The sequence below is a fragment of the Salmo salar genome, chromosome ssa06 (genome assembly GCF_905237065.1).
Source record: "Salmo salar chromosome ssa06, Ssal_v3.1, whole genome shotgun sequence".
In the NCBI taxonomy this organism is placed as follows: Eukaryota; Metazoa; Chordata; class Actinopteri; order Salmoniformes; family Salmonidae; genus Salmo; species Salmo salar.
The window spans coordinates 79,117,646-79,138,888 of NC_059447.1; the positions used below are offsets into that span (position 1 = coordinate 79,117,646).

General features: G+C 41.5%; 2 protein-coding genes, 1 long non-coding RNA gene and 4 other non-coding genes across 9 annotated transcripts; 2 read left to right on the forward strand and 5 right to left on the reverse strand.

The window, feature by feature from the left end:
- Positions 1-2,962: 2,962 nt before the first annotated feature.
- On the reverse strand, positions 2,963-6,806 carry LOC106608110 (40S ribosomal protein S7). Its single transcript, XM_014205827.1, has 7 exons — positions 6,723-6,806; positions 5,855-5,940; positions 5,679-5,750; positions 5,081-5,224; positions 4,546-4,610; positions 3,497-3,647; positions 2,963-3,075 (listed from the first exon to the last, which is right to left on the reverse strand). The coding sequence occupies exons 2-7, from the start codon at positions 5,927-5,929 to the stop codon at positions 2,998-3,000; spliced, it is 585 nt and encodes a 194-aa protein (XP_014061302.1). The 5' UTR covers positions 5,930-5,940; positions 6,723-6,806; the 3' UTR covers positions 2,963-2,997.
- LOC123743584 (small nucleolar RNA SNORA73 family) lies at positions 3,234-3,456 on the reverse strand. Its single transcript, XR_006770440.1, has one exon. It is a non-coding gene; the product is annotated as a small nucleolar RNA SNORA73 family (small nucleolar RNA).
- LOC123743586 (small nucleolar RNA SNORA73 family) lies at positions 4,165-4,389 on the reverse strand. Its single transcript, XR_006770442.1, has one exon. It is a non-coding gene; the product is annotated as a small nucleolar RNA SNORA73 family (small nucleolar RNA).
- LOC123743587 (small nucleolar RNA SNORA73 family) lies at positions 4,688-4,910 on the reverse strand. The gene has a single exon (XR_006770443.1). It is a non-coding gene; the product is annotated as a small nucleolar RNA SNORA73 family (small nucleolar RNA).
- LOC123743588 (small nucleolar RNA SNORA73 family) lies at positions 5,320-5,542 on the reverse strand. Its single transcript, XR_006770444.1, has one exon. It is a non-coding gene; the product is annotated as a small nucleolar RNA SNORA73 family (small nucleolar RNA).
- On the forward strand, positions 6,782-13,156 carry LOC106608109 (ribonuclease H1). Of its 3 annotated transcripts, none has more exons than XM_014205826.2 (9): positions 6,782-6,870; positions 7,197-7,298; positions 7,409-7,533; positions 7,712-7,909; positions 8,245-8,344; positions 8,430-8,484; positions 8,627-8,711; positions 8,877-9,001; positions 12,814-13,156. In XM_014205826.2, the coding sequence occupies exons 2-9, from the start codon at positions 7,234-7,236 to the stop codon at positions 12,898-12,900; spliced, it is 840 nt and encodes a 279-aa protein (XP_014061301.1). In that variant the 5' UTR covers positions 6,782-6,870; positions 7,197-7,233; the 3' UTR covers positions 12,901-13,156. The 3 variants fall into 3 exon arrangements, with proteins under 3 accessions (XP_014061301.1, XP_014061299.1, XP_014061298.1); XM_014205824.2 differs by having other exon boundaries at positions 6,784-6,893; XM_014205823.2 differs by having other exon boundaries at positions 6,807-7,298.
- Positions 13,157-16,930: 3,774 nt separating this feature from the next.
- LOC106608108 (uncharacterized) lies at positions 16,931-20,729 on the forward strand. Its single transcript, XR_006770328.1, has 3 exons — positions 16,931-17,226; positions 20,297-20,452; positions 20,623-20,729. It is a non-coding gene; the product is annotated as an uncharacterized lncRNA (long non-coding RNA).
- The last annotated feature ends 514 nt before the right edge of the window (positions 20,730-21,243 follow it).

A 21,243-nucleotide genomic window follows, 5' to 3' on the forward strand; every position in this document is an offset into this window, starting at 1 on the left:
ACTGTTAACTGCTAAGCTACCAAGTGGTTGGTGTCTATCTCGATATGGCTGATCATTCCAGAATGTTTGAGGACAGCCCCATCATAACGTGATACCTGTAGGATGCCCTTCCCATCCACCTGTGGAGCAACGTATCACATCACCAGACGATTCAAAAGGGCACAACATAGCAAAACATTTTGAAATGTAAACCAAGATGAGTGTTTCTCACAGGAGGTTGGTGGCACCTTAATTGGGGAGGATGGGCTCGTGGTAATGGCTGGAGCAGAATAGGTGGAACGGTATCAAATACATAAACACATGGTTTCCTTGAGTTGGAGGCCATTGCATTTGCTCCGTTCCAGCCATTATTATGAGCCACAGCCACTCAGCCTCCTGCTCCCTGTCTTAAACCACTTCCACCTACTGAACACCACCCAGTTCTATGGCATGTGCCAAATTGTGAGCCCTGAAGTTACCTCCAGTTTACTGGGCATGTCCAGTCGAAGCGCTGTCTCCCATCCATCACCCATGTTAGCAAATCTTCCCAAACCTGTGAAGGCATGACATACTACAGTCAACCCATTCTATAGACTGCTCTTTTTGATATATTCATTACCAATGGTATGCATTAAGAATGAGATTCTGGATTGAAACATATAGGCACATCTGCCTATATGGGTGCACTTCAAGTGTTAAAGAGAGATCACCAAATGAGATAGACAGACGTTTTCATTTTTCAAAAGCATCAGTGGTAAAGTACGTTTCCCTATTTGTTTTAATGTTATATTCCAGTGGTATCTATACTGAAGTTAATGATTCTTGCTTTCAGTATGATGACAGAAGCCCCATTGAACTGTTGGCAGACAGTTCAATGACATAAAATCCTCTTCCGTGGGTTGCCAAAGTGGGCGTCGCTAAAGTGGGCATCGCTATAGCCCAGACAAACCCCACCATTGACCAGCGCCACCAGATCCAGTTGGATCTGACTGGTTATCTACTCTAAACGGTGCCTGAGGAAGGCACGACGCATCATCAAGGACCCAACACACCGCAGCCATGAGCTGTTTTCTCCCTTATCGGTGCATGAGGTCCAACAGGCTCAGAGAGTTTCTGTCTACAAGCCTGCTGAACACTTGAACTGACCACATGTCCTTATTCTCCACACCATAGCACACATACTAAGTATACAAAACATTAACACCTATTTCCATGACATAGACTGACTAGGTGAAAGCTGTGGTCCCTTATTGATGTCACTTGTTAAATCTACTTCAATCAGTGTAGCAGTCCACCACCCAAAGGACATCCAGCTAACTTGACACGACTGTGGGAAGTATTGGAGTCAACATGGGCCAGCATCCCGGTGGAACGTTTTTGACACATTGTAGAGTCCATGTCCCGATGAATTGAGGCTTCACAATATTAGGGAGATGTTCCTAACGTTTGGTATACTCTGTGTACATTCATACTACACACAATCACAACTGCTGCTGTCAGACTCGTATTATTGTTGTGGCATTGTCCAGAAGGAAGCTGTAGCGTTTCGTTGTACGATGTATACCATGCGTATCCCGTACATAGAACTAAATACAATTTGAAACCACAGACCAGTCTTTCCACCCAAGGTCATAGACCTTAATTGCATTTATTTTTGCAGGGACAGTGTACATTAATCAACATTTTCAGTAAAAGTGCCAGTTTTAGGCAACCGGCAAATTTTAGATCTTAGTCCTTCAGTCTATCAATCCTCCATCTGCAAAACATTAACCAAACAGCAGGTGTAGCTTTCAGTGGGCTTTAACAGATCCTTTAACTGATGAAAGCAGTAGTGTAACTACATGGAGTATCTGACATGGAGGTGTTACCTGAGTACATGTTGAGTTGTAGGTGGGTGACTGCCTGGATAGGTGATGGGAAAGTAATTATGACAGGAGTCCTGAGTATCCAGGCTTCAGCTCAACCATCCCATATAATAGCAATCAGTCAATAAAATCAAGAACTATCATCAGGAATCACACGATATGAATGAGTGGGGCACTGTATAATATAATACAAGTCTGACAGCAGCAGTTGTCACAGGAACACGCTCCTCATCACTCAGAGCGCAACTGTCAAATGGTTGATCATTGACCTTCTCCAATCAAGTGGCAGAGGGCGGGTAATTCTGGTAAAGGATGTGTCCACATCCAGGCTGTTTCCTGCAGTCAGTGATTTACCCATAGATTATATATATTTTTTCCCAAATGCTTCTATTACAGTCTTACACCCATCCTACCTCAAAACCTAAGGTTACTCCACTGATTATAGTTTAAGTATTCCTCACAAGGAAGCCATGTTAATTTATGGACTGCTGGTCCATGCAGCCCAATAGCTCTCAGTGGCCTCGCACTGCACAACATAAGCTTAAACTTGACTGTCGTGAGCAATAGCCTATATTGGGCACATATCCCAGTGTAGATTGTAACAAATGATGGATTTATACATAAGCAAATACATTACCTGTCAATTCCACTCAACATCTAATAATTGGATCAGGACATTTCCCAGTGTGCAAAAAAACCCATTGAATACTACCATTACAGAGGCCCAAAAGCAATCTGAAAAAGCCCCCTAGCACCACAAGGTGTAGGACGTGGCAATACAACTGATCAGTCATCAAAGCTGCTCCAAGTCTTCAGTTACTCAAGTTAATGGTCCTTCTGACAGACATACTTTTCTGAAAGGATATTAGTCTCTAGACCAGGGCTCTCCAACTGTTCCTGGAGAGCTACCGTCCTGTAGGTTCACTCCAACCCTAATCTAGCGCACCCGATTCTAATAATTAGCTGATAAACTGAATCAGGTTTGTTTCAACAGGGGTAGGAGAACACCTACAGGAGGCTAGCTCTTCAGGAACATGTTTGGAGCCCTGGGCTAGACCATCATGTATGGGATTGGCATGACTGACCACCCTATCCCCAGAGAACACAGAGCAATGACATTGAGAGTAAACTCATTTATTTTGTCATCTGCACTCTACAGTTGGAATTCGGGGAATTCAAAAACAACATCTTTGCCTGTGAGCTTCTTGTAGACACCGGAGAAGGTCTCAACCTGAAAATAAAGGCAACCACTGGTTAACGACTGCATAGACTGCAACATTTACAGGATGATGATGATCAATATGTCAATTGCATATGACAACACAAAAGGCATGCATTTGGCACAAGACATTTGCAGCACATACACCATTTGAGTCGTCAGTCAAGAGAAGTTGTACACTGCATGGTTTAGCCCCCCAGTCATGGCCCAAAGGGCTCTGGGAAGATGTAGGAATATACAGAACGCCGTCCTCACCAGCCGGAGGGCCGGGGACAAAGCTTGCTCTCCAACGTCGTGGAACGGGACTGTACGTCACAACACTGAAGTGCTACGCTCCCATACGCCACAAGGACAGAGCCATGCGAGAGCAACCTCACCGGATGTCCACGTTGGGGTTAAGGTGGGTGAACTAGCAAACTGCGACATGACTCACTTTGTGTTCCACATTGTTCTGCTGAGCCTTGTCAAGGTGGACCTTGATGAGCCGACTGCTGTCCAGTTTCACGCGGATCCTCTTGCCAACAATCTCACTGGGGAAGACCAGGTCTTCAAGGATGGCATCGTGCACAGCGGTCAGAGTACGGCTGGAGAAACAAAGCACAACGTGCATTAGACATTTGAGGTAATTACAGAAATTTTCTAAACCTTGCGAAAACGATTTTCCCTACAATCAGTCTCATTCAAAATCAGAGGAAGATTCTTTATGCATGTATTGAAAGGGCAACAATCAAATAGCTATACAGGTATTTTGAAATCATTACTGGAGACAAGCAGAGTCTGCTTTAGATTATAATTGTTATTTTACCAGGAAAGTTTACTGAGAACACATTCTTATTTACAGCAATGACCTGGGGAGTAGTTACAGGGGAGAGGAGGATGAATGAGACAATTGGAAGCTGGGGATGATTAGGTGACCATGATGGTACGTGGGCCAGATTGGGAATTTAGTCAGGACACCAGGGTTAAAAAATCCTACTCGTAGGGTAATGCAAGGTAATAGGAAGGAAAGTTGCATTATATGGTTTGTCCCCGTTTAATCGTGTAGCTATATAATAACCTATTATAAGATCCCATTAAAAGCATACAACATGGTGTTAGTAAAGTTGTACACTGCATGGTTTAGCCCCCCAGTCATGGCCCAAAGGGCTCTGGGAAGATGTAGGAATATACAGAACGCCGTCCTCACCAGCCGGAGGGCCGGGGACAAAGCTTGCTCTCCAACGTCGTGGAACGGGACTGTACGTCACAGCACTGTGAAGTGCTACGCTCCCATACGCCACAAGGACAGAGCCATGCGAGAGCAACCTCACAGGATGTCCACGTTGGGTCCAAATATGGTGTGCAAGTACGGCAGCATCAAATATGGCACAACAATTTCAACTTCTAAACCTAGCACCCATTTGCTCTAACTTTAAAGCTACAATCCACTCTCTTCCATACAGTATGTAGTCGTGGACATGCAGGCGAGACAACAAAACTCACCTCCTGGGACGCTTCTGCTTATTCTTGATACGACTTTTCCTGGTTGGTTTGGGCAGGATTCTCCTCTGCCAGTTAAAAAAAAATAAAGGATTACCAATTTACACAGGCAGACTTTTAAAGCCCAACAAGCATTCTAAATAAATAATGTACACTGCATGGTTTAGCCCCCCAGTCATGGCCCAAAGGGCTCTGGGAAGATGTAGGAATATACAGAACGCCGTCCTCACCAGCCGGAGGGCCGGGGACAAAGCTTGCTCTCCAACGTCGTGGAACGGGACTGTACGTCACAACACTGAAGTGCTACGCTCCCATACGCCACAAGGATAGAGCCATGTGAGAGCAACCTCACAGGATGTCCACGTTGATATTACGCTACACTCACAGCACAGAAACATGTATATTTGAGCACTAAAGATGTCTGTTTATAGACTTCCCCAAAAGAACCAAGCTAACCGACAGCGGGGTCACCGCAACAGCTCTGCAGCTGCCCCTGCAACTTGTGGAAAACAGGACAGCGAGACAACATCACCCTAACCTGTGCAACGAAGACGACGTGTTTTCCGCTGAACTTCTTTTCCAGCTCCCTCACGAGTCGCACCTGAATCTTCTGGAAAGACTTCAGCTGGGGCACGGGAACAAAGATGATGATGGCTTTCCTGCTACCACCAACTTCAATTTCCTGAGGGAAAGGATAGCATTTCAGTTAGAACAAACTGAGGCAAATACAAACACTTTAATAGATGCTTTGAGTGCTTCAGCTGTCTGAATGAAAAATTGTATGCACTGCATGGTTTAGCCCCCCAGTCATGGCCCAAAGGGCTCTGGGAAGATGTAGGAATATACAGAACGCCGTCCTCACCAGCCGGAGGGCCGGGGACAAAGCTTGCTCTCCAACGTCGTGGAACGGGACTGTACGTCACAACACTGAAGTGCTACGCTCCCATACGCCACAAGGACAGAGCCATGCAAGAGCAACCTCACAGGATGTCCACATTGGGGTTAAACTCAAACACAGCTCCTTTTACTAAGCATCAGACAAACTCCTACCACGTTCATCTTCAGTTATCCAAAAATGGTGTGATCAAACAGTCAGAATGAAGGCAAGTACAAGACATGCAGTACAGGATCCTTACCTTTGCAGCAGTGATGTTCAGCTCCCTCAGCTGAGCCTTCATGTCCGAGTTCATCTCCAGCTCCAGGAGAGCCTAGAAAGAAGGCTGACATGTTGAATACTGCTTACAGCATTAGCCAAGCGACTAAGGAAGTTTTATATGAAGTGCCATATATTGACAGCTTTGCCATAGCTTACCTGGGAAATGCCAGACTCGAACTCATCCGGCTTTTCGCCATTGGGCTTCACGATTTTGGCGCTGGTACTGAACATGGCCTATGTCTCTGGAATTAATGAAAGACAAGACTACCATTTGAGCATTCTCCCGAGTCCTGTATGTCTTTGGCCATCATGCAGTTTCAGGTAATGTAGTATACACACTGAAACTAACAAACGTTAGCCGAGTGGTCCATGCCGACTCCATCACACCATACAGACATGCAGTTACTAGCTAGCGCTTTCGGCTAAGGTTGATCAAACGAACAGTCGACAATGGCTGATTTCATGTACACATTCAAAATACAAACTACCTTAGCTAGCTAGTAGCCATGCCATCATAACCAACCTAACAACTATTGCATCAAACATTGTACAGGAGATAGGGTCGCATGTTCCAAGTTAAACTACTTAACATTAGCTAGCTAGCTAACGTTAGCCAGTTGGCCGTCTTTAAACCAGGTTCATTATCAAATGGCTAACGTTAGCTAGCAACGAACTACAGACAGTACTCAACCATACTTTAGGCTAAACAACTGTCAGGACACTTGACAAAAGGAAAATATTAAAACGGTTAAATAAAGCCACTAGTCGACGAACTACAGGCAATTCTTACAAGAACACATGGGCCTCAACGAGCCAGTTATGCCTCCTTTCAGTTTTCATGTTAGGTCTATCCTGAAACACTTTATACAATTCATTACACAACGGCCATCCAAAAACGTAAATATAATAATCTAACGCATCAACAGTCTTACATGAACTCTGATACAAGGACTAGAAAATTCTGTGCACATTTACAACAGTTTGACAAGAAATTCCGATCAGTGGGAGCATTATCTTGACCTACCTCAATCAACGACGGCCAGGGAAGAGGCCGGAATCTCGCGAGATGAGTATACAAGGACGTCGTGGAAGGAATCATGGGAACACGGAAGTGTGATTTTTAACATCAACAGATCAGTGCAGCAGATATCGTTAACTTTAAAGCCATTAATGTAAATACCGAGTCCAAAAATAAGTATGTCAGCGAAGATCATGTTCAAATGTATAGCTAACTTGTAGAGTTGTGTGTTGACATTACGGTTGTCAGGTAGTAGCTAGCAAAATGTGTTTGTTTTGGGTTAGTGGTCTAGCAAGCTAGCCACTGTTTACATACCTGCATTTGTTTCCAATGATGGCTAGCTAATAGTTGTCCTTGTATTTTAACACATAGCTAGTTTGTTCAACTTGTTAACATTTCTGAAATTAAGACAATGACCGGTGCTTCCACTTTTAAGTAATTGCTGGTCTAAGTGATGTTCAGGTTACCCGTTCTTTATAGTATAATACACAGGGCTGTCTGCATTGGCACAGAGGAGATGGTGAAAGGCAAATTCTTCTACGCTGTGAGGAAAGGATTCAAGCCTGGAGTTTACCAAACTTGGTGAGCTGTGTAGTAGTTGCCTAGCTAGGGAGCTAGTTACCACTGTAGTGTGTCTTTAAACACATTTGTCATTTCTATTCACATTGAATATCATGTGTTTACTTTTTCAGGGATGAATGTAAGAGCCAAGTTGACAAGTTCCCATATGCCAGCTACAAGAAGTTTGCTGCTGAAAAGGATGCCTGGGCTTTCGTGAGAGGCAAAGCAATGTCGATAACACCAGACGTGTCAGAGGGTAGAGCGATGGCTATGTTCTTTCTCTATAGGTCACTGTTCTTGTGAAATGACAATACAATGGGTACTGTTGTTACTGGCTTTAGGAATGGGCAGCCTATCTTGTCATTAGACAAGTAGTGCAACATTCAGGCACAGCAGAATCAGACTTCTACTCACACCAAGGTATTATCTTTCAGGAACCAGCTATGAGGGAACACTCCCAAGAAGGGCCCCGGAGGCCCTTGAGTATATTCCCATTGGTCAGAAGAGACACTATGATCACCTGGAGGAGGAGGAGGAGGTGGTGTCCCCTGCCAAACGAGCTAAACCGTCCCAGGAGGCATCTCAAGACAGCTGCGCATCTTCAAAGAGCTCTGATGGATTCACCTACATGGGTAAATATACCTGTTACTCCTTTAAATCATATTTCTTGTTTTTGTTTAGAAATGTAAAACATAATTTTTGTGAACAATTATTTTTTGTATATTCCATATAAGGTAACATAAAAGCAGTAAATACAGCAGTACACATGAAAAAGTAATAATAAATAAAGCAAAGAATCAAGAAGGAAAACACAATGTTTGACTGTCATATATACACATACCTATACACATAAACATGCACAAATAAACCCCAAACTTACAAATATAGCTTATAGTAGCAGCAAATGTCCTATAATGATGATTGAAAACTAATTAAACATGATTAAGACAACAGTCTGTTTTTCCAGGTGATGCAGTAGTGGTGTACACAGACGGCTGCTGTTCAGGCAATGGGAAGGCCGGAGCCCGAGCTGGGATCGGGGTGTACTGGGGACGTGACCATCCTCTGTGAGTAGGCCTGGGTCTGTGGTTATAACTCATAGACTGTTTGACACTACAGTGGGTTGGTTTTCATGTGGACTCTTTACTGTAGGAATGTAGCAGAACCGCTGGATGGAAGACAGACCAACCAGAGGGCAGAATTACAGGCAAGTACTGTGTTTGTCTTATTTGTTTTAATTCTGAACTCTCTTAACCAGATTGCTGTTATTTGGATGGAATTGCCACAGCAACCTTTGGATTGTAACCCCACAGAGATTTAATCCCACATTTTGCTTCTGAATGGCACAGGCAGCCTGTAAAGCCTTGGAGCAGGCCAAAGAGATAGACATCAAGAAGTTGGTGCTCTATACAGACAGCAAGTTCACCATTAATGGTATGTGTGTGCTGCTTATAGCACTTTACTAACACTCTATCAGCTAGGGACTGACTGATTGTGACATGGCTTTGTGTGATGCTGCAGGCATGATGCAGCATCTAACGTTACTAGCTAGGCCTGCTAATGCGACTATCTTAATGACTGTTGTGTTGTTTCCTCCAGGCGTCACCAGCTGGGTGAAGAACTGGAAGCTGAACAACTGGAGGCTCAAATCTGGTGGCCCTATCGTCAACAAAGAGGACTTTGAAAAACTTGACAAGTTAAATGAAGAGCTGGAGGTTGTATGGGTAAATATCAATGACGCCTGTTGCTCTACATATCTGTTAATATTTTCACTTCAAGTGTAGTGGGTTTCAAAGAATAGAACATAGTTTCCCAAACTATGGATGATGAATGGGTCGCGTGTCCTGTGTGGCTCAGTTGATAGAGGTTGTGGGTTCGATTCCCACGGGGGACCAGTGTGAAAATGTATGGGCTTACTAATGTAAGCTGCTCTCGATATGACTAAAATAAAGAAATATGTGGGGTCTCCTGATTTGAAAATGGTTTTAGAACACCTATTCATACAAGGGTTTTTCTTTATTTTTACTATTTTCCACATTGTAGAATAAGTTTAGACATCAAAACTATGAAATAACATATATGGAATCATGTAGTAACCAAAAAGGTGTTAAACAAATCAAAATACATTTTAAATTCTTCAAAGTAGCCAACCTTTACCTTGATGACAGCTTTGCACACTCTTGCATTCTTTCAACCAGTTTCGTGAGGTAGTCACCTGTAATGCATTTCAATTAACAGGTGTGCCTTCTTAAAGTTAATTTCTGGAATTTCTGTCCTCCTTAATGCGTTTGAGCCAATCAGTTGTTTTGTGACAAGGTAGGGTTGGTATACAGAAAACAGCCCTATTTGGTAAAAGACCAAGTCCATATTATGGCAAGAACAGCTCAAATAAGCAAAGAGACAGTCCATCGTTACTTTAAGACATGAAGGTCAGTCAATCCGGAAAATGTCAAGAATTTTGAAAGTTTCTTCAAGTGCGGTTGCAAAAACCATCAAACGCTATGATGAAACTGGCTCTCTTGAGGACCACCAACGGAAAGGAAGACCCAAAGTTTCCTCTGCTGCAGAGGATAAGTTCATTAGAGTTACCAGCCTCAGAAATTGCAGTCCAAATAAATGCTTCACAGAGTTCAAGTAACAGACACATCTCAACATCAACTGTTCAGAGGAGACTGCGTGAATCAGGCCTTCATGGTCGAATTGCTGCAAAGAAACCACTACTAAAGGACACCAATAAGAAGAAGAGACTTGCTTGGGCCTAGAAACATGATCAATGGACATTAGACCGGTGGACTTTTGTCCTTTGGTCTGATGAGTAAAAATTTGAGATTTTTGGTTCCAACTGCCGTGTCTTTGTGAGATGCAGAGAAGGTGAACGGATGATCTGCATCTGTGGTTCCCACCGTGAAGTATGGAGGAGGAGGTGTGATGGTGCGGGGGTGCTTTGCTGGTGACACGTCTCTGATGTATTTATAATTCAAGGCACACTTAACCAGCATGGCTAACACAGCATTCTGCAGCGATACGCCATCCCATCTGGTTTGCGCTTAGTGGGAATATAATTTGTTTTTCAAGTTGGACCACAGAGTGAAGGAAAGCAGCCAACAAGTGCTCAGCATATTTGGGAACTCCTTCAAACATTCCAGGTGACTACCTCATGAAGCTGCTTGAGAGAATACCAGGAGTGTGCAAAGCTGTCATCAAGGCAACTTGATGTGGCTACTTTGAAGAATCTTGAAAATAAGGGAGAGCCGCACACTCTAGGAGCTCAGATGCAAAAATGTAATATCCAACGTTTCGACAGCCAAGCTGTCTTCATCAGGGTATGATCACAAACACTGCGAGATGACTCGTGTCTGTAATCATGGCCAAGTGTGGCCTAATATCATTGGTTAATTCTCAAATATAAAAATGGCATACAAAGAACAGCATACAAAAAAAATACTTTGAAGAATATAAAATATATTTTGATTTGTTTTACATTTTTGGTTACTACATGATTCCATGTGTTATTTCATAGTTTTGATGTCTTCACTATTATTCTACAATGTAGAAAATAGTAAAAATAAAGAAAAACCCTTGAATGATGTGTCCAAACTTTTGACTGGTACTGTGTGTGAGCTATATATTACACATACACACACACACACACACACACACACACACACACACACACACACATACACACACACACAGTGCCTTTAGGAAAGTATTCAGACCCTTTGACTTTTCCCACGTTGTAAGGTTAGACTCACTCAAATTGATTAAATAGTTGTTTACCCTCAATCTACACACAATACCCCATAATGACAAAGCAAAAACAGGTTTTTATAAATTATTGGTAATTAAAAAAAAGATTACTTCACACATTTACCTAACTATTCAGACCCTTTACTCAGTACTTTGTTGAAGCACCTTTGGCAGCGATTACAGCCTTAACTCTTCTTTGGTATGACGCGACAAGCTTGGCACACCTGTATTTGGGGAGTTTCTCACATTCTTTTCTGCAGATCGTCTCAAGCTCTGTCAGGTTGGATGGGGAGGGTTGCTGCACAGCTATTTTCAGGTCTCTCCAGAGATGTTGGATCCAGTTCAAGTCCGGGCTCTGGCTGGGCCACTCAAGGACATTCAGAGACTTGTCCCAAAGCCACTCTTTCATTGTCTTGGCTGTGTGCTTAGGGTTGTTGTCCTGTTGGAAGGTGAACCTTCGCCCCTGAGCGCTCTGGAGCAGGTTTTCATCAAGGATCTCTACTTTGCTCCATTAATCTTTGCCTCGATCCTGACTAGTCTCCCAGTCCCTGCTGCTGAAAATAATCCCCACAGCATGATGCTGCCACCACTATGCTTCACCGTAGGGATGGTGCCAGGTTTCCTCCAGACGTGACGTTTGGCATTCAGGCCAAAGAGTTCTGTGGGCATAAGCCCACTGTCGCTGGACCAGACAGGACTGGCAAAAAGTGCTGTTCACTGACGAGTCGCGGTTTTTATCTCACCAGGGGTGATGTTCGGATTCGCGTTTATCGTCGAAGGAATGAGCGTTACACCGAGGCCTGTACTCTGGAGCAGGATCGATTTGGATGTGGAGGGTCCATCATTACATTTACATTTACATTTAAGTCATTTAGCAGACGCTCTTATCCAGAGCGACTTACAAATTGGTGCATTCACCTTATAATATCCAGTGGAACAACCACTTTACAATAGTGCATCTAAATCTTTTAAGGGGGGGTTAGAAGGATTACTTTATCCTATCCCAGGTATTCCTTGAAGAGGTGGGGTTTCAGGTGTCTCCGGAAGGTGGTGATTGACTCCGCTGTCCTGGCGTCGTGAGGGAGCTTGTTCCACCATTGGGGTGCGGTGTTCCACCATTGGGGCGGTGTGTCACAGCATCATTGGACTGAGCTTGTTGTCATTGCAAGCAATCTCAACGCTGTGCATTACAGGGAAGACATCCTCCTCCCTCATGTGGTACCCTTCCTGCAGGCTCATCCTGACATGACCCTACAGCATGACAATGACACCACGCACAGAATGTCTGATTTCCTGCAAGACAGGAATGTCAGTGATCTGCCATGGCCAGCGAAGAGCCAGGAGCTCAATCCCATTGAGCACGTCTGGGACCTGTTGGATTGGAGGGTGAGGGCTAGGGCCATTCCCTCCAAAAATGTCCGGGAACTTGCAGGTGCCTTGGTGAAAGAGTGGGGTATCATCTCACAGCAAGAACTGCCAAATCTGGTGCAGTCCATGAGGAGGAGATGCACTGCAGTACTTAATGCAGCTGTTGGCCACACCAGATACTGACTGTTACTTTTTATCCACCGGGACATGCAAGTACACCTATACTTTGACTGCTTTGCAATGACTGTCATTGGCTGTTGATTACATCACTTTTTCACATAGTTGGGGTTGCAATAATTTTCTGATATCAAAAAAAGTTTTGGAACAGTTTTGTTTTGAACAGTCCAGAACTGAAATTACTAACAGTCTCCTTCTGCCTTTGACTCTCTCTTCTCTTCTCTCTCTCTTCTTTCTCCAGTTGCACATCCCAGGCCACGCTGGGTACCTAGGAAACGAGGAGGCTGACAGGCTGTCCAGAGAGGGGGCAGCAAAACACTTACATTAGCCTTACAAGCCCTAATATGTCATATTTACTTCTCTTGGTTTCTCAGTTAAATTCTATCATATTGGGAGTTAAAGAATTAATCATTCAAGATCGTTTTTGTGTGTGGGGGGGAGGGGGGTATTTTTATTTTCACATGTTAATTTTCCAGGATAATTGTTTTGTCTGTTCTGTTGGGCTGCCAAGGTCTTTTCCAGAGAACAATGTTCTGTTTCTAAGTTTATTTGTTTTTATTAAATAAAGCATCCTGTCTGAAATATTTTTGGTTATTTAATTTAAGGAATTCATTCAGCTTTTACTTGTAGCATCATATGAGCATGTATTAATACTGCAAAGTAATTCCATTGTGGTAGTATAGTCGGCCTATTCACTAACCACGTTTCCATCCACAGTTTGTATGCCAGTAAAGTAGGGCTGACCCCAATTAGTCAACTGGTTGATTCTTTGGTCGTTAGGCTGTTGGTTGACCGAGATTGTTTTAGTCGAGCAGTAACAAATATATTATTTGCCCCCATCTCAGTGAACTTATCCATTGCGGAGGCCTAGACTAAAATCAAATGTATGCTTGATCTGAAAATGTGGTCGGAGGCTCCATATGGAGGGTGTGACGCAATTGCATAGTCTCCAGAAGCATGCAGAGGCCAAAGTTTGTAACAATGCGGATTGGTTGACGGTAGGCGGGTCGGTACATCTTGTATAAACACAAACTCACTTCCTCGATAACAGCTCTGCACTGCTCCGTAAAGCGCAAGAAGTATGAATGCACTGAGTTCTGCTGAGGCCATATCACAGTAAATGCTGCACGGCCAATGCAGACGTCGGATTGACCATGCAGCCAAATAACACAATGCACTTCTCTCTCTAGAATGCGCTCTCTCCCGCCAATTTGTGCACATAAATTGTTTCATAACTTCATTGTGTGAATTGTTAGCGGGTTTTTTGTTAGTGTATATCAATTCCCCATTACATATCACCAATAGTACATTTACCGTTAAATCTTACAATTTCCAATTAACAACGTTGCTTTGGCTACAGTAATTATTGTAATACATTCAATATTCTGTCTTCACGTTCTCATTGTCTGGCTGGACACATCGTTTGCAGAGTACACAACCTATGCTACATTTGTGAGAAACAAGTTTTGGTTTATTTCATCCCATTTACCAGTTTTGTCAATCTAGTTGTCTTTTGTTTAAGGGCCCTCCTGTCGATGTTGAGTAAGGACGCGCACGCATAGAAGTAGGCCTCTATAGGATACCTGACAAATGTTTCCAGCTCTCTCCCTTTCGATAACCACTCGAAAGGGAGAGCACGACCGAAAATGTCGTGTTCTGATCCAGTGGAATTACTTCTTATCTACCTGATTACTTCTTATCAGTGCTTGACTTGGACTGAAATAGGTTGCGGTGTTGTGCAGAAAATCACCCCCCTGCCATATAGTTGGGTCCAGCCCGAAGCTTGAGCTAGCGAACTTGCAACATTGTATAAAGTATTCTGGGCCCTCAGAGTTTCCCCTCAAGCGAGCTCGGGACAGACACAGCTGTAGGCTATTTGTTTCATGTGTGTGTGGCGGTTCTAGCTTGTATAGTGCCCTGGGCGAACCCTCCCTTCAGCGCCCTCCCCTGCGCCCGGTGCCGCCCCCGGCAAGATGCTGCTGTGGTCGGCTGCCCATGTCGCCTGTACCTAAATCCGCTTCTGATTTTAATTAGTCTTTAAATACATCTCTTTGCCAAAAGTCGTCATCCCTCCCATGTCTTATTTGACTAGTATTTTTGAAAGTGTAAGGATAATAATTCAGTAATAGTTGTTCTGAAATGTTTATTGCTTGGGGGGGGGGTTCTGACTATAAATAGTTGATACAATGTTTCGAGTTCGTTGCAGACAGGCCTGTGTAGACAGTGTGATGAATAGAATATTTATTTTTATCAGGATATTTTCTACCTGCAGGCTGCAAGGTTTTATTTTTTTCGCTTTATGTAGGCTATTTGTACTTTTTACATAGTTGGCAATGGCAATAGAAGTTACTTTTTAGGTTTGTATCATTTTCATTTAGATGGGGGCGGGGTTCTACTAAGCAATGAGAAGTGTTTTAAGAAGGTAATACCAAGGATCATTTAGCTATTTGATTTTGAACTGACCCCTTGAAGTATCAAAATATATTTAAAAAAATAATTTGCTGACATTTTTTTTGCCTCACTACTACACTGTAGAAAAAAGTTTGGGGGATTAAGTCAAAATAACTTATTTCATCTATTCAAGTAAACTAACTGTGCAAAATGTGTTGATTTGACAAATCATGTTAAGTTAAGTTGACTTCAAATCAATAAAAGCTGTAAACATAAAAAATCAAGTTCAGGTAGCAAATAACAATTTTCTCAGTCAACTTTCAAATCAGAACTAATAAGTCAAATAAACTAAAACAAGATCCCAGTTGTGTTGACAAAAAATGACATATTATATTAACTACAAGTCATTACATTGTCTTAACTTATAAAATCAAGTTGAATCAGCTATGAACTATCTCTTCCCTCAACTTTCAAATTAGATCCAATAGGTCAAATTAACTAAATAAAGACAACAGTTGTTTGGACTTTAAATGTCAAGTTAGGATAACTACAAATCTTGACATGAACTTTACTTACAAAATTAAGTTAAATCAGCTAAGACCTGTGTGTTAATTTAACTTTAAATTCAGAACCAAGAAGTCAAATCAACAACACCAAGATAACAGTTGTGTTTACTAAACATTTCAAGATTTGATAACTACAATTAATTACACTGTCTTAACTTACAAAACCAATTTCAATCATCTAAGAACAATTTGTTCAGTCAGCTTTCAAATCAGAACTAATTAGTCAAATAAACTAAAACAAGATCCTAGCTGTGTTGACAAAAAAATGGCATGTTATATTAACTACAAGTCATTACATTGTCTTAACTTATAAAATCAAGTTGAATCAGCTATGAACTATGTGTTCCCTCAACTTTCAAATTAGATCCAATAAGTCAAATTAACTAAATGAATACAACAGTTGTCTTGACGTTAAATGTCAAGTCAGGATAACTACAAATCTGTACATTAACTTAACTTACAAAATTAAGTTAAATTGTCTGAGACCTATGTGTTCATTTAACTTTTAAGTCAAATCAGTGGTCTGTGCAAATGCCTCCAGTGCACATGTACTGTTGTGTGGATTTGAGTCTGGGTTTGAACTTATTAATTATTTCCCTAATGGTGTACCTATTGTTTAGTAGTGGAAACCATTATTTTCTTTTTGAGTTTGTGAGTGTTTTTGCTTTTCCACATTGTGATTGATGAAAAATGCATATTCCATGTGTGTTAACTTATTTTTATACCCAAATTAAAGGAGCCATGGAAGGCCACAATACAGCTCCTTTTTTCATAAGTAAGAATCCCTATGGGGTGCTAACAATTGTCACAATTGTAATTTTGTTGATCTGTTTTCTATTAAATGGAATTTGATTGGTGCAACTTTGCTGGAGTGACTTCCCCCCGTGTTCCATGCAGCCAATAAATTCTTGTTTTGTCTGTGAGGGAAAAGGTCACATGCAATATCTCATTTTCTAATTTCTGACACCAATGCAGCAAATGTTAAAGAATATGGAGCCACATAGCATGAACTGTGTCAATTGTATGGGCTATGGGTTCATATTGTGTTAGCTGAGGGTTACAGGTTTTTACTGCATGAAGGTCATGTGTAACTATGCCAAGCTGCTTGCTTAGCAAGTAGGCCTATTGCTTATTCCAGTAAGACTAACTGTAAGTTTCTCTGGAAAAGAGTGTCTGCTAACTGACTAAACTGTAGGAGAATGATTTACATATACTATTTCACTATGCATTCACATGTATTAGTGATCCTAATTTTGGGCCTAAGCTTTTCGTGTTTTGTGAGGCCAATGTAGTGAAAGTAAAATGTGTAATATTGCAATTGGTTATAAAATAGATTAACTACAAAAAAAACATTCGGATTGCATCAGATTACCGGTCCCATTGTGTGATATTTGTGTAGAGTTTGCTCCTTGTTTGCCATTGATAGGGGATATAGATCAAACTTAATTTGGTTTAGCACTTGCTCCTTGTAATTCTAGTAATCAATTAATTCTTAAACAAAAGTGTATAATGTTTAGAATCTAACATATTTTTTTATTTACTTAAGCCTTGTCATACTAGCACAATTTATTTTAGAACGCAGTGTTAATTTATAGGCGGCGGCTTCATTTCAGGAGTGGCTTGATCAAGACCATGCTTCGGCAACTATTCTACTGCATTTAGCAGCTTTCTAAGCTGGAGTGAAAAGCTTGGCAAATGTGAGTATCTCATTTAAAACAATACAATCACTTTCATGTTATTTATCTACTTGGTAACCTACACGGTATAAATAATTATTGGGTAAGTTAACAAGTGCCCTTAATAAAAAAACAATGATAACCTTTCAGCACAAGAATAGCAAGGACATTAGCCACTATGTTACATGCTAGCTTGCTGCTTAGCACCGCACACGCTCCATGTTAAAATGTTAATTTGGTTAAATTAAGAAAGAAAAATAGATATGTGGCTACGTTTGGCAAATATTATTTTACTATATCAGTTTAAATCAGATTACCTGTGCAATTCTGCTACGTGTACTGTAGTAACATTTAGTTAAGCTTGCTGTTATCATGCTGTTAGGACCGTTAGGACACCGAATTTGCACATGTGCTGTTTAATTTAAAGTGGGTTTAGTTAGCATGGTGCTAGATAGTGCAATTGCACATGTGCTGATAAAAGCTGCTTGTTGGCTAGCTTGGAAGTAGTTTGATAATCTGCATAAAAGTACAAAGGAAAGACGTTTGCTAGCCATGCTTCTAATTAGTATTTGGTGTTAAACCCATCTTTTTCCCAAAAATATATGATTTAAAACTTAGCTAAGAATATCCTAATGATTAATTAGCCTAATCTTGCAAGTAGTAATGTTAGCATATATTTTGTTATTTTACAATTGTTAGTTTGGGTGTAATCATCAAATGTATTTATATAGCCCTTCTTACATCAGCTGATAAATCAAATTGCTGAACAGAAACCCAGCCTAAAACCCCAAACAGCAGGTGGCTAGGAAAAACTCCCTAGGAAAAACTCCCTAGAAAGGCCAAAACCTAGGAAGAAACCTAGAGAGGAACCAGGCTGTGAGGGGTGGCCAGTCCTCTTCTGGCTGTGCCGGGCGGAGTTTATAACAGAACATGGCCAAGATGTTCAAATGTTCATAAATGACCAGCATGGTCAAATAATAGTAATCACAGTGAACAGGTCAGGGTTCCATAGCCGCAGGCAGAACAGTTGAAACTGGAGCAGTAGCACGGCCAGGTGGACTGGGGACAACAAGGAGTCATCATGCCAGGTAGTCGTGAGGCATGGTCCTAGGGCTCAGGTCCTCCGAGAGAGAGAAAGAGAGAATTAGAGAGAGCATACTTAAATTCACACAGGACATCGGATAAGACAGGAGAAATACTCCAGATATAACAGACTGACCCTAGCCCCCCGACACATAAACTACTGCAGCATAAGTACTGGAGGCTGAGACAGGGGGGGTCAGGAGACACTGTGTGGCCCCATCCGATGATACCCCCGGACAGGGCCAAATAGGCAGGATATAACCCCACCCACTTTGCCAAAGCACAGCCCTCACACCACTAGAGGGAGAGTAATGAGATGTTATGTTAAACAAACCATGTTATAAAAATGAATTTTGAAGTTAGTAAACAGGTTTACCTAGACAGCACTTATTGCACTTATCCAATCAACGCATCCTTATTAGACATTACAAATTGAAGCATGGTCATTATGCAAGAACCTGTCCATTACCATGTATCCATCAAGACTGTCCATCAGAAATAGCACTCAAGAAGCATTTGACTCAACACCGAAGAAATGTTCATGAAACACTTACTGCTTGTATAAAATGTGACCTCTGTAATTTTTCTGAGCCCTGTAATGTTAAGCAGTACTTTCTCATTTGAGAAGTCATTTCAACAATAAGGATTATATGCAAGGAGAGATTCAGAAAATAAGTCCTGACTGGGTAACTGTTGATGCAGCAATGATCACTACTTTCTCATTAAGAAGAAAGGAGATTGTGGAAGCTGAGCCCCTTGTGATTGACATAAAATTTAGATGGCCAGTGCTGTTCAGACATAAGTAAGTGCTTATTTAAAATCTGCAAAAGGTCCAATAAGATTTTCTGTGATTGTTGAAATTAATAATATACCGTTTCTCATACCTCAAGAGCTTGTCTCCCTTCAGATTTTTGTGCATTTTGAGTTGGTGATTAGAGGACACAAGGAACTACACAAGTTATTAATGTGATGCGCTTTCCAAAAATGTATTCCTTTTATCTGTAGTTGTCACGTCCTGACCATAGTAAGTTGTTATTTTCTATGGTAGAGTAGGTCAGGGCGTGACAGGGGGTGTTTGTCCGTTTTTGTATTTCTATGTTTAGTTTCTAGTTTTGTATTTGTAGATTCGTTTTTGTTTGGCATGACCTCCAATAAGAGGCAGCTGGTTATCATTGTCTCTAATTGGAGGCCATATTTAAGTTGATGTTTGTCCCACTGGTGTTTGTGGGTGATTCATTTTGTGAGTAGTGTATGCCTGCTCTGCGTCACGGCTTTCTTGTTTTGCATTTCAAGTTTATTGTTTATTGCATTCGTTTCACGACTGAATAAAAGATGTGGAACTACGATCACGCTGCGTATTGGTCCGATCCTTCTGAAAGCCCTGACAGTAGTGCTCTTAGGCTGGGTGTAAAAATCATAACTCTTGAACTGTTTATAGGTCACACTAATGCAGGGCTCTATACAGTGTAAGCCTTTCACTCACATTTTCTGAAGTCAATTATGGCTATAAACCATTGTTGTTTTCAAAGTATTTCTGTCACTTAGTTTCATAGCTTGACTCTGAATCCCTTAACTTTATTCAACATTGAGCGCAGAGGCAGTCACAGGCTGTCATAGATACATTTTAAATTATCCCAACTGAGACTTAGCTAGTTTTCATGTTTCTTGGCTATGTATATTTCAATCACATGCTTCCGGGTTTTTTTGTGTTAGTTTCAGTTTAAACTGCAAAATCAAGATATATTTCCCTCAAATCAGTATAAGTACTGTAGCTCCATTTCCATGGTTACCCTTTGGTCTGAAAGTGGCAGCGGATCATTTTAATCACTTTCCTACATTAAATGCTTAAGGTTTTTTAACAAGTGCTTTTTTGTTGTTTTGTAGCAATGCAATGTCTATTTTGCTTGATGGCCTTTGTGCCCTGGATGATTTGTTTTGGTGCACTGGCAGATTAGGCACCCCCTTATCCCTAAAATTCCTTCCCTGGTATGTTATGCTTTTCAAACAGGTTGCTCTGGAGTTCATGAGACTGGTGTCTGTGGACCTCAAGAAGACATTTTATGAAGGCCTGGACAGTCATCTTTCTAAGCTCCTTGAATTCTCCCGGGCCAAGAGTGGTGGAGGGATGGAGCTAAAACACCTTATGGACAGTCTTGACAAAGACGTATGTTCCATAATATTGACATTAAAGTCTTCTGTACAGTTATTACCTACGTTATGGTGTATTGATAATTGCTACTTTTTTAAATACACATCAATATTGGGGATGAGACCTTATCGTTGACAACCACATTAACAATGTCGTAAAACAGTCAATTGTGCATTTGTTGTTAGAGTTCCAATCAAAGGTAGAGTGTGCTGTGCTCCGAGGCTTGCCAGACTTCCTGCGAGAAGACCCTACCAATTTTTTGAAGACGTGAGGTATACAACCCTACAACATAACTTTATGCTTTCTCCCAGGAGTGAAATTTCCTATGAATTAATGATGCATTGTAACATTCAATGGAGTTAAGTTGAATGTCTGTCGCCATCTGAAGTGATTATAACACACAGGCTAAATCAAATGTGAACCAACTACACTATATAATGACCTCTCTTTTAGCAATGTTTTAGTTGTTTTACTTTTACTCAACCTTTCTCCCTTGCTATTCATTCAGTTGAGAATAGTGATTTAGCCTGCTTTTTGTCCAGAAGAAACAATCTTTATCTTGGACTGCAAAGCAGAAATCAGGACCAAACATTAAACACAATACTAGGTTTGGGTGATAATACCTAACTACCATGTAAGCAACTATTGATAGCAGTTGTCGACGGTTGTGAAATGTATGTATGTTCAAGTCTTAGCATATTTGAACGTATCACACATCCCTGGTGTATGGCAGCACACAATACTGCAGTGTCCTTAGTGACATGTCCAATCCCCTATTGTTAGACAATTAACAGAGTTAAAGTGGC